The sequence below is a fragment of the Mobula birostris genome, chromosome 4 (genome assembly GCF_030028105.1).
Source record: "Mobula birostris isolate sMobBir1 chromosome 4, sMobBir1.hap1, whole genome shotgun sequence".
NCBI classification, from domain to species: domain Eukaryota; kingdom Metazoa; phylum Chordata; class Chondrichthyes; order Myliobatiformes; family Myliobatidae; genus Mobula; species Mobula birostris.
Genome location: NC_092373.1, coordinates 33,243,081 through 33,256,142, shown reverse-complemented (window position 1 = coordinate 33,256,142; position 13,062 = coordinate 33,243,081). Strand labels below are relative to the sequence as shown.

General features: G+C 42.3%; 1 protein-coding gene across 6 annotated transcripts in view; it reads right to left on the bottom strand.

Annotated features, from left to right (window-relative positions):
• Window positions 1–13,062, bottom strand: part of LOC140196247 (disks large homolog 1) — a 485,196-nt gene that overhangs the window by 57,871 nt on the left and 414,263 nt on the right. For all 6 annotated transcript variants that reach the window (XM_072255108.1, XM_072255109.1, XM_072255112.1 and 3 more), the window contains one exon: window positions 9,331–9,445. In XM_072255108.1, coding sequence (XP_072111209.1) covers window positions 9,331–9,445 — 115 coding nt within the window. The remainder of the gene's footprint in view (window positions 1–9,330; window positions 9,446–13,062) is intronic.

The following is a 13,062-nucleotide window of genomic DNA, read 5'->3' as shown; positions in this document are numbered from 1 at the left end:
AGGTCACTTCTCATCCTCCGTTGCTCCAAAGAGAAAAGGCCAAGTTCACTCAACCTATTCTTATAAGGCACGCTTCCCAATTCAGGCAATGTCCTTGTAAATCTCCTCTGCACCTCTCCTATATCCTTCCTGTAGTAAGGTGACCAGAACTGAGCACAGTACTCCAAGTGACGTCTGGCCAAGGTTCTATACAGCTGTAACATTACCTCTCGGCTCTTGAACTCAACCACTGAAGTAAGACTCACTCGTCTATAATTTCCTGGGCTATCTCTACCCCTTTTCTTGAATAAAGGAACCACATCTGCAACCCTCCAATCCTCCAAAACCCCTCCCGTCTCTCAATGCCAGAGGTTCAGCAATCTCCTCCCTCGCTTCCCACAGTAGCCTGGTATACATCCTGTCCGGTCCCAGTGACTTATCCAACTTGATGTCTTCCAAAAGCTCCAGCACATCCTCTTTCTTAATATCTACATGCTCAAGCTTTTCCGTCCACTGTAAGTCATCCCTACAATCGCCAAGATCCTTTTCTGTAGTGAATACTGAAGCAAAGTATTCATTAAGTACCTCTGCTATCTCCGGTTCCATACACACTTTACCACTGTCGCACTTGATTGGTCCTATTCTCTCACATATTATCCTCTTACTCTTCACATACTTGGGATTTTCTTCAATCCTGCTCGCCAAGGCCTTCTTATGGCCCCTTCTGGCTCTCCTAATTTCATTCCTAAGGCCCTTTCTGCTAGCCTTATAATCTTCTAGATCTCTATCATTACCTAGTTTTTTGAACATCTCCTAAGCCTTTCTTTTCTTCTTGACTAGATTTACAACAGCCATTGTACACCATGATTCCTGTACCCTACCATCCTTTCCCTTTCTTATTGGAACATACCTATGCAGGACACCACACAAATATCTCCTGAACATTTGCCACATTTCTGCCATACATTTCCCTGAGAACATCTGTTCCCAATTTATGCTTCCAAGTTCCTGCCTGTTCCTATTCCTCTCCAATGCTATGGTAAAGGAGATAGAATTGTGATCACTATCTCCAAAATGCTCTCCCACTGGGAGATCTGACACCTGACCAGGTTCATTTCCCAATTCCAGATCAAGTCCAGCCTCTCCTCTTGTAGGCTTATCTACATATTGTGTCAGGAAACCTTCCTGAACACACCTAACAAACTCCAATGTCTTAAGCCTCACTAACATCTTAAGCAACTTCAGCATAACATTCTAGTAATGGGAGAATTCAGGGAAAGGTTGAACTTAAGAGCACCAAGTCCTGGGGAAGTAATGAGATGGGGGAGAACACTGAAGGAGCATTAATAACTAAAATAAGCATTAAGACAAATTAATAATAATATTGCAGTTGGCAGCAATATAAATCTAAGAAGCACTCACAGAGAAAGAAAATGTATTAAGTCTATTCCAGTTATAAATATATATTCAGGGTTGGAAAGAACAAGGATACTATTCTTGTTAAGTAGAAAAACAGGATTGAGGGGGTGGGAAAAATCGCTTTGATAATAAATACAAACGTTTGTTATATGATAAATCTAATTCTGCACTACACTTCCCCTATAACCTCGGGCCTCTTCACTTTTGTAAAAAAAAAGTTTAAGATAAGTTTCTGGAATTGCTCATTTTACCACTTTTTACATCAGAATTTAAATTAGATTTCAAATATCCACCATTTCCATCTTATATTATAAAGTGGTTTTTTCAGTTTCCACCCTTTGTTTTTCTTCCCCCTTTACTTCTTTTCCCTATTTCCTTCTATTTTAATGCTTCTCCTCTATGCTCATCAGTTACAATGATAGTTTAGCAAACGATCACCTCCCTCGCCCCATCATGAACCTCTCCAGTGATATTCTATCGCAGAATTCCATTTCTCTTTTCATCCCTCCTCATTCTCTGCAACGCTAAACATGTTTGACTTAAAGATCTTCCAGATCTAATTAAGTCATCCACCTGAAACCGACTACATTTCTCTCCACATAGATTCTGCCTTACCTGCCAGTCATTTTCAGTTTTAATATCAGATTTCTGACATCAGCAGTCTTTTTTCTTAACTTTCATTTACCAAGATGATAACTGACAAAGTAATGGGGCACTGCAATGTAGTGCTGCCGCATAACAACAAATTTAATGACATATGCAGGGGATACTAAACCTGATTCTTAAGATCACAGAAAACAGACTTCTTTTCTCTGTAATGTTTTTGAGATTTACAAACTGTGAGATCTTAACTGAACTAAAGCGGCCACACCCATCTTCTGTTCCCAATTTGTTTTCATGTTACGGAGGACTATAGAGGAAAATATTGCCACTGGTTAATGCGAAGATGTTTGGAGAGAGAAGCTACGAAATAACTCAATGTGTGAAGTAGAAACTGGCAAATGCTAGGTTATTTGCCATTATTAGTTGCTCCTCAAATTTAAATGATACAGAAGAAGATGAAGTTCCTAGAAAATTCAGACTATAATTAGAAAGGACTGCACTGAAAAATGAAAGGACTGTTATTACAGGAAGAGGAAAAAAAACACAACACGTTGGAGGTGGAAAGCCTGAGAGCAATTTATTTGCTCACTGGTTAGCTGTGGATGGCACATGGTAGATTTGAAGATCCATGTGCCTTCCTTGGTGAATGCAAATTCTACATGTGAGTCCTTCAGCATTTGAAAACTCACAACATTGCCCTTGTACATGAGATCGTGCCACTGCCTGTACATTCTCCCCGCATGGGGTCTCCCCTGGGTGCTCTGGTTTCCTCCCACAGTCCAGAGGCGTACCGGTTGGTAGGTTACTTGGTCACTGTAAATTGTCCTGTGATTAGGCACGGGTTAAATTGGGGGATTGCTGGGTGGTGTAGCTCGATGGGCCGGAAGGGCCTGTATAAATAAATGTGCTAGGAATACTTAGCAGGCGAGGCAGCATCTGCGGGCAGAGGGATATAGCTCATGTTTCAGGTCAATGATCACCGGGAAGAAATTTTTCAGCCTATGGTTGGGTTGAGATGCTCTCTGATCTTGGCAATCCATTGGCAAACATTTCATCATCATATGAGGAGACATCATCAGTGCGCTGTTCATTTGTGGTCTGTCCACCAAATGCTTGGTGTTTATATACTGGAGGACTGACCACAAGTGAACAGAGCACTGATGATGTCTCCTTGTATGGTGACAAAATGATTGCCAAGTTCAGAGAGCAACTCAACCCACCGAGCTACACATTTTCCGACTTACTGTTCAGCCTATATTTCTGTTTCAAGCTTTACTTCTTTTCACATTAACAAAATTAACTTCCGTATATTGCTCAACCCCTGCTGTCTGCTCTGCAACACAGTTATATATCTGAAAGCCTCATGTATGTTAAATAAGTATCTTGGATGAAGGAAATAAAAATAGACATGTTATGTAAGTATCCTTATTAACTTCTTAAAAGGGAATGGACCTGCGCAGTACAACTGACGTGCCATGCTACAGGATAAGTTCCTGCTGAAAATCATTGTTTTCTGTGCAACTTATTTGCAAGTGAGCAACAATATTCAAATATAACATCTATTATAATAACTATTTTACATATTGTATTAACTGATGTACAATACAAATGATTGCACATCACTAAGAAACCAGTGGAAAGTTTTAGAACATAGAACATAGATTAGTACAGCACAGTACAGGCCCTTTGGCCCACAATGTTGTGCCGATCTTAAACCCTGCCTCCCATATAATCTCCCACCTTGAATTCCTCCATATACCTGTCTAGTAGTCTCTTAAATTTCACTAGTGTATCTGCCTCCACCACTGACTCAGGCAGTGCATTCCACGCACCAACCACTCTCTGAGTAAAAAACCTTCCTCTAATATCCCCCTTGAACTTCCCACCCCTCACCTTAAAGCCATGTCCTCTTGTATTGAGCAGTAGTGCCCTGGGGAAGAGGCGCTGGCTGTCCACTCTATCTATTCCTCTTAATATCTTGTATACCTCTATCATGTCCCCTCTCATCCTCCTCCTCTCCAGACAGTAAAGCCCTAGCTCCCTTAATCTCTGATCATAATGCATACTCTCTAAATCAGGCAGCATCCTGGTAAATCTCCTCTGTACCCTTTTCAATGCTTCCACATCCTTCCTATAGTGAAGTGACCAGAACTGGACACAGTACTCCAAGTGTGGCCTAACCAGAGTTTTATAGAGCTGAATCATTACCTCGCGACTCTTACACTCTATTCCTTGAATTATGAAAGCTAACACCCCATAAGCTTTCTACACTACCCTATCTTCCTGGGAGGCAACTTTCAGGGATCCCTCTGCTCTTCCACACTACCAAGTATCCTGCCACTTACTTTGTACTCTGCCTTGGAGCTTGTCCTTCCAAAGTGTACCACCTCATACTTCTCCGGGTTGAACTCCATCTGCCACTTCTCAGCCCACTTCAATGTCTCTCTGCAATCTTCAACAATCCTCTACACTATCCACACCACCACCAATCTTTGTGTTATCTGCAAACTTGCCAACCCACCCTTCTACCCCCACATCCAGGTCATTAATAAAAATCCCGAAAAGTAGAGGTCCCAGAACCAATCCTTGTGGGACACCAATAGTCACAACCCTCCAATCCGAATGTACACCCTCCACCACGACCCTCTGCTTTCTGCAGGCAAGCCAATTCTGAATCCACCTGGCCAAACTTCCCTGGATCCCATGCCTTCTGACTTTCTGAATAAGTCCATGTAGATCACATCCACTGCACTACCCTCATACTTATGCCTGGTCATCTCCTCAAAGAACTCTATCAGGGTTGTTAGACATGATCTGCCCTTCACAAAGCCATGCTGACTGTCCCTGATCAGACCATGATTCTCTAAATGCCCATAAATCCTATCTTGAAGAATCTTTTCCAACAGCTTTCCCACCACAGGCATAAGGCTCACTGGCCTATAATTACCCGGACTATCCCTACTACCTTTTTTGAACAAGGGGACAACATTCGCCTCCCTCCAGTCCTCCGGTACCATTCTCGTGGACAACAAGGACATAAAGATCCTAGCCAGAGGCTCAGCAATCTCTTCCCTCGCCAATGGAGGAGACTGGGGAATATTCCGTCAGGCCCCGGGGTCTTATCCGTCCTAATGTATTTTAAAATCTCCAACACCTCCTCTCCCTTAATATCAACATGCTCCAGAACATCAACCTCACTCATATTGTCCTCACTGGCTTCAAGTTCCCTCTCATTGGTGAATACCGAAGAGAAGTATTCATTGAGGATCTCGCTCATTTCACAGCCTCCAGGCACATCTTCCCACCTTTATCTCTAATCGGTCCTATCTTCACTCCTGTCATCCTTTTGTTCTTCACATAATTGAAGAATGCCTTGGGGTTTTCCTTTACCCTACTTGCCAAGGCCTTCTCATGCCCCCTTCTTGCTTTCCTCAGCCCCTTCTTAAGCTCCTTTCTTGCTACCCTATATTCCTCAATAGACCCATCTAATCCTTGCTTCCTAAACCTCATTTATGCTGCCTTCTTCCACCTGACTAGATTATCCACCTCACTTGTCACATAGTCATAGTCATACTTTATTAATCCCGGGGGAAATTGGTTTTCGTTACAGTTGCTCCATAAATAATAAATAGTAATAGAACCATAAACAGTTAAATAGTAATATGTAAATTATGCCAGTAAATTATGAAATAAGTCCAGGACCAGCCTATTGGCTCAGGATGTCTGACCCTCCAAGGGAGGAGTTGTAAAGTGTGATGGCCACAGGCAGGAATGACTTCCTATGACGCTCAGTGCTGCATCTCGGTGGAATGAGTCTCTGGCTGAATGTACTCCTGTGCCCACCCAGTACATTATGTAGTGGATGGGAGACATTGTCCAAGATGACATGCAACTTAGACAGCATCCTCTTTTCAGACACCACCGTCAGAGAGTCCAGTTCCATCCCCACAACATCACTGGCCTTACGAATGAGTTTGTTGATTCTGTTGGTGTCTGCTACCCTCAGCCTGCTGCCCCAGCACACAACAGCAAACATGATAGCACTGGCCACCACAGACTCGTAGAACATCCTCAGCATCGTCCGGCAGATGTTAAAGGACCTCAGTCTCCTCAGGAAATAGAGACAGCTCTGACCCTTCTTGTAGACAGCCTCAGTGTTCTTTGACCAGTCCAGTTTATTGTCAATTCGTATCCCCAGGTAGTTGTAATCCTCCACCATGTCCACACTGACCCCCGGATGGAAACAGAGGTCACCGGTACCTTAGCTCTCCTCAGGTCTACCACCAGCTCCTTAGTCTTTTTCACATTAAGCTGCAGATAATTCTGCTCATGTCATGTGACAAAGTTTCCTACCGTAGCCCTGTACTCAGCCTCATTTCCCTTGCTGTTGCATCCAACATGGCAGAGTCATCCGAAAACTTCTGAAGATGACAAGACTCTGTGCAGTAGTTGAAGTCCGAGGTGTAAATGGTGAAGAGAAAGGGAGACAAGACAGGTTCCTTCACCCTACCATTGTTTATCTTCCTCACCAGGACAAATTTATCCCTAATATCCTGCAAGAGATCCTTAAACATCAACCACATGTCCATAGTACATTTCCCTGCAAAAACATCATCCCAATTCACACCTGCAAGTTCTAGCCTTATAGCCTCATAATTCGCCCTTCCCCAATTAAAAATTTTCCTGTCCTCTCTAATTCTATCCTTTTCCATGATAACGTTAAAGGCCAGGGAGCAGTGGTCACTGTCCCCCAGATGCTCACCCACCTAGAGATCTGTTACCTGACCTGGTTCATTACCTAATACTAGATCTAGTATGGTATTCCCCCTAGTTGGCCTGTCCACATACGGTGACAGGAATCCATCCTGGACACACTTAGCAAACTCTGCCCCGTCTCAACCATTGGAACAGCTGCCAATCAATATTAGGGAAGTTAAAGTCACTCATGATAACAACCCTATTATTTTTGCACCTCTCCAAATTCTGCCTCCCAATCTGCTCCTCAGTATCTCTGCTGCTACCAGGGGGTCAACAGAATACTCCGAATAGAATAACTGCTCCCTTCCAGTTCCTGACTTCTACCCATACTGACTCAAAAGACGAACCTGCTACATTACCCACCCTTTCTGTAGCTGTAATAGTATCCCTGACCAGTAATGCCACCCCTCCTCCCCTTCCTCCCTCCCCATCCCTTTTAAAGCACTGAAATCCAGGAATATTGAGAATCCATTCCTGCCCTGGTGCCAGCCAAGTCTCTGTAATGGCCACCACATCATAATTCCATGTATGTATCCAAGTGCTCAGTTCATCACCTTTGTTCCTGATGCTTCTTGCATTGAAGTACACGCACTTTAGCCCTTCTACCTTTACACCCTTTATTCTGCTTCTCTTTCCTCAAAGCCTCTTTATATGTTAGATCTGGCTTTACTCCATGCACTATACTTGCAGTTCTCGCATGACCTTTATCCTCCTCCGCCTCACTATCTGCTCTAACACCCTGGTTCCCCTCCCCCTGCAAATCTAGTTTAAACCCCCAACTCCCCGGAGCAGCACTTGCAAACCTTCCCGCAAGGATGTTAGTCCCCCTCCAGTTCAGGTGCAACCCGTCCCGTCAGAACAGGTCCCACCATCCCTGGAACAAGGCCCAACTGTCCAGAAACATGAAGCCCTCCCTCCTGCACCAACTCCTTAGCCACGTATTCAGCTGCATTATCTTCCTATTTCTAGCCTCACTAGCACATGACACGGGTACCAATCCTGAGATTGCAACCCTGGAGGTCCTTCAACTTTGCACCAAACTCCCTGAACTCTCTTGGCAGGACCTCCTCCTTCTTCCTATCCATGTCATTGGTCCCTACATGGACCACAACATCTAGCTGCTCACCCTCCCTCTTGAGAATACTGAGAACTCCATCCGAGATTTGGTGGACCCTGGCGCCAGGAAGGCAACAGGCCATCCGAGATTCTTGATCTCTCCCACAGAACCTCTTATCTGTCCCCCTAACTATCAAATCCCCTATCACTACTGCTCTCCTCTTTTCCCTCCTTCCTTTCTGGGCTGAGGGTCCAGTCTCGGTGCCAGAGACACGACCACTGCAACTTGTCCCTGGTAGGTCGTCCCCATCAACAGTATCCAAAACGGTATACTTATTGTTGATGGGAATGGCCACAGGGGTGCTCTGCTTATTCTGTCTATTCCCCTTCCCTCTCCTGACAGTCACCCAGCTACCTATCTCCTGACTTTTAGGGGTGACTATCTCCCTGTAACTCCTGTCTATTTCTGCCTCTGCCTCACGAGTGATCCGAAGTTCATCCAGCTCCAGCTCCAGTTCCCTAACTCGGTTTGTCAGGAGCTGCAGCTGGATGCACCTTTTACAGGTGTAGTCATCAGGGACAATTGTGCTGTCCCTGACTTCCCACATACTGCAAACGGAGCACTGGACTGCCCTAACTGCTGCCTCCATTACCTACTCCTAATTTAATTAGATTAATTAAAGGAACTTACCCAGCCTTACCTCACTGGGAGCAGGGTCATCCTGAACCTCTGCTTGCCAAAGCCTCTCGAGCCAAAGCCTTCCTACTCTGTCTCCCACTATTCCGTCGCCCACTCCGTTAATCTGCTCGCTTTTTAAACTCTCCCGCTGTCTCACAGGCCGACCTTCATGCGCTTGCGCAGTCGTGCCCCGTTCAAACTGCCAAAGAAATGACCTTCTCCTTCTCAATCTATTCCCTTTCTAAACTCTCCCGCTGTCTCACAGGCCGACCTTCATGCGCTTGCGCAGTCGTGCCCCGTTCAAACTGCCAAAGAAATGACTTAATTAGGGTGTTTTAGGAAAATATTAATCACTTGCGGGTTACAATAAAGACCAGGGGCTTTAAATTTAAAGCCATTACTGCAGCCGTTAAATTTGTGACAAATTTCTTCTCAAAACCAGGAACTGATTCTAAAATGAGACTTTTAATACTTCGTCTCATATAAAACTCAATACTAACAGTATACTAACAAGTCAATGATCACGATAAATCTTTTCATGAAGCGTTTACGTAAAGGGTATACAATTTCACAGGGTAAAATGAAAAATTCATTATCAATGGGGTACCACTAAAAGGAACGTAAGACTAGAAAGATTACATGAATAAATCTGAACTGATTTGAAGCAGGACCTCTACTTTAAGTGTATGACATCTGCAGATGTCAAATTATCTAAATACTCCATGCACAGAGGATTAAAGACATTTGGGAACTGTGCAGCAGCACAAAATAATTTGTAGCAAGAAGAGCACAAGATGCAAAGGCCTACTGTTAAATTGTCACTGATTTGTTTTTACCTGACATAGAGGGACCGCTTCTGGCTGGTGCGCAGTGACCCTGATCCTGAGCTGATACTGCTGTTCATCATCTGCTCCCGCAAGTCATGGATTTTGGCTTCAAATCTGCTGTATTCTGGTTAAAAAAAAAGGTTTCTTAAATCTTAATGTATTTCTTTTACATTTACTACCTAAGTAATGAATAAGCACATCAAAAAACCCCTTACAAATAAAAGCAATTGTTAATGTTAAGTGATAGACAAAACCACTAATCTAAGATAACAGTTTAATTTGTGAATCACCACTACAAGCCAATCATTCTAAGATATCATTCTGGCTTTTACACTTACGCAAGCAGCCACTGCATTAATTCAGCGTTGTTCTACTTAGGTACAACAGTGAATAAAAACAGAATCATCTATCAATGATTGCAAGTTAGACCATCTTGTGCTCTTAATAAACAGAAACCATTCATCATTATTAATACAAGAGATTCTGCAGATGCTGGAAATCCAGAACAACACACACAAAATGCTGGAGGAACTCAGCAGGCCAGCAGCATCTATAGAAATGAATAAACATTTCTTTTTCTGGCATCTTGCCTCCTCCTTTCCAGTCCTGCAGAAGAGACTCTGCCCAAAACATCGACTGTCCATTCATTTCCAGACATGCTGCCTGACCTGCTGAGTTCCTCTAACATTTAGTGCACGTTGCTCATAATTACAAATCCTTTTAAACAAACTCATCATTGCTGATAAGAGTACCTGGAAATCTGTTAGATCCAGACATTAATTTGAAAGATGGAATGGAAAACTAAATGCTGTAAAGATAGTGATTTAATTCCTATGTGGAAAATTTTCAGCGGTAAGACATACACTGACGCCTTTAAATCAAATGTGACAATTGACATAATAACAAATCCCATGTAAAACTAATTAGTACAAGTAATAAAGAGGCCAAATATAAATTCCGAGGCTTAGATCAGTTTAACCTTCACTAACTTTTATCGATGCACCACAGAAATCATCCTATCAGAATGCATCAAGGCTTGATATGGTAGCTCTGCCCAAGACTGGAAGAAAATGCAGATAACTCTGGACACAGCTCAGCACATCACAGGAACTAGTCATCCTTCCATGGACTCTGTCTATACTTCTTGCTACCTGGTAAAGTGGCCAACACAACCGAAGACCGCACCCACCTCAGACATTGTCTGTTCTCTCCCACCACTCCCTGCCAATCAGGCGGGAGATACAAAGGCTTGAAAGCACACACCATTGGTCTCAAGAACAGTTTCTGCCCGGCTATTATACAACTATTAAACAATTCTCAAGTATGATAAGATAGACTCTTGACCTCACAATATACTTTGTCACAGCCTTGCACCTTTTGTCTGCCTGTACTGCACTTACTCTGTTGCAATATTCTGCACTTTGCTATTGCTTTCCCTTGTACTACCTCAATGCAATGATGTGATCAAATGATCTGCACGGATGGCATGCAAAACAAAGTTTCTCATTGAACCTCAGTAATGTGAAAATAATGTCAATAAACCAGCTTACCAATTTAGTTAACCGTGTTTCTGAAAGAAATGTCTTATTCCATATTTGTCAGATCTTTCAAACAGTGCACAATTCTTGAGGGACAGCATTATTTAAATGACAGAACCAGAGTAAACAGAAGGGAAAATGAAGAAACAAGTTTTAAATAATGACTACATATTAGATTATAAACTGCACAGAAGGGGACAGAACAAAGTGCCATGCTGAATTCTGTTACTGTTCTGTAATTAGAAATTAGCACTGTGTGCAAATGATCTCACCTCACAATCTCTTCACAATTAACAATGAATCTCTACATTTCAAACCAAAGATAAAACCAAATCACCAATAACTGAAAATGTTGAAGGTTTATATCAGAAATTAACTGCTACTAATTTTCCAGCTTTAGTATTTGTTCATATGAAATTAATAACAGTACATCAAATAATTTAAAAGCTTATTCAAGAAGAAGTCTCAATTAGAGGCAAAAATATTTTAAATACTTACCAGTACTCATTGATATTTTACTTGTGATCCATAGAACCTTCTACTTATTCAAATTTTGAAATTACTGTTTGTGTAGCACCATTAGTTTTTTTGAGGTGTCTCGAACCCCTTCTTTCTTAAAACATTATGAAGTCCATTTCTAAAGGGTGAATATTGTAGTTCCATTATATTATTAAGTGCACATATTCTGTGCAAATGTTTCCAGTTTTGAGATAGGATTTCTTCAGTAGAAATCTCACATTGACAACTTCAGTTGCTTTCTGTAGCAGCAAATTCAAGACACAGCAGCAACAAAAATATTAAACCACCTACAAGAAGTTTCTATTTTCAACTCATTCCACCCATTTCCCCTCTCCGCTCCACATTTAATCAGGGCATCCAATTATCACACTTGGAGTTACAACCAGGTTTCTTATGTGCTGTGATTAGCAAAGATATAGGTCACACACTGCAAACAAAAATCATTATCGGAAGCAACCAGACTCAGAGTGGCCTCATTTCATTACCCACTTTACAGCTGGTTTATCTATTATTGTTTGACACCTTGAATAGATAAGACAGAAAAATAAAATATTAATATGTTGCTGCTAATTAGTTTGCAGAAAAGATTCATGTAAGCCTCTTAAGTGGCTAATAACAAACAAAATTTAGTCAGCTATTTGGAAACAAACTACATGTATTAATATACATAATGAAAAATGGATTAATATTAGTTAATTTAAGCATAATCCATGTTCTATGCACAGGAAGTTAGGCATGCTCACAAGAACCTGAGGATCAGCCAGGATTGAATGGCAGCACAGAGTGAATGGGCTGAATGTCCTCATATTGTTCCTGTGTCTTATAGTCTTATTACACAGCCCTAGAAAGCAAAGTTCAAAGTAATTTTATTATCAAAGTACATACATATCACCATATACAACCCTGAGATGGATATACGTACCGAATAACTCCAATAACCATAACGGAATCACTGAAAGACTGCACCAACAGGGCGGACAACCACTATGCAAGAGATGATAATAGTGCAAACACAAAAAGAAAGAAAAAATAAAAAATAAATAAGATGAGATGAAGAGTCCTTGAAAGTGACCCCACAGATTGTAGAAACAGTAGAGAGATGGGACAAGTGAGTTTGAGAGGAGTTATTGCCTCTGGTTCAGGAGCCTGATGGTTTAGGGGTAATATCTATTCCTGAACCCGCTGGTTCAAGTCCTGAGGCTCCTGTACCTTTTTCCTGTTGGCAGCAGAGAGAAGAAAGTATGATTTGAGTAGAGGGGTTCCCTGATGATGGATGCTGCATTCCTGTGACAATGCTCTATGTAGATGTGCTCAATGGCTTTACCTGTGATGGACTGCCCCATATCCATTACTTTTGCAGGATTCTCCATTCAAGGGCATTGTAGTTTCCTTACCAGGCTGTGGTGCAGGCAATGTATTCTCTAATACACATCTACAGAAGTTTGTTAAAGTTATAGATGTCTTGCCAAATCTTCACAAAGTCCTAAGGAAGTACAGGCACTGTCGTGCTTTCTTTGTAATTGCACTTATGTGCTGGTCCCAGGACAGACCCTCGGAAGTGATAATAACACCGAGGAATTTAGAGTTGCTGACCCCCTCCAGCCCTGATGCCCCGATGAGGACTGGCTCATGGACTTCTGGATTCCTCCTCCTGAAGTCAACAATCAGCTCCTTGGTCTTGCTG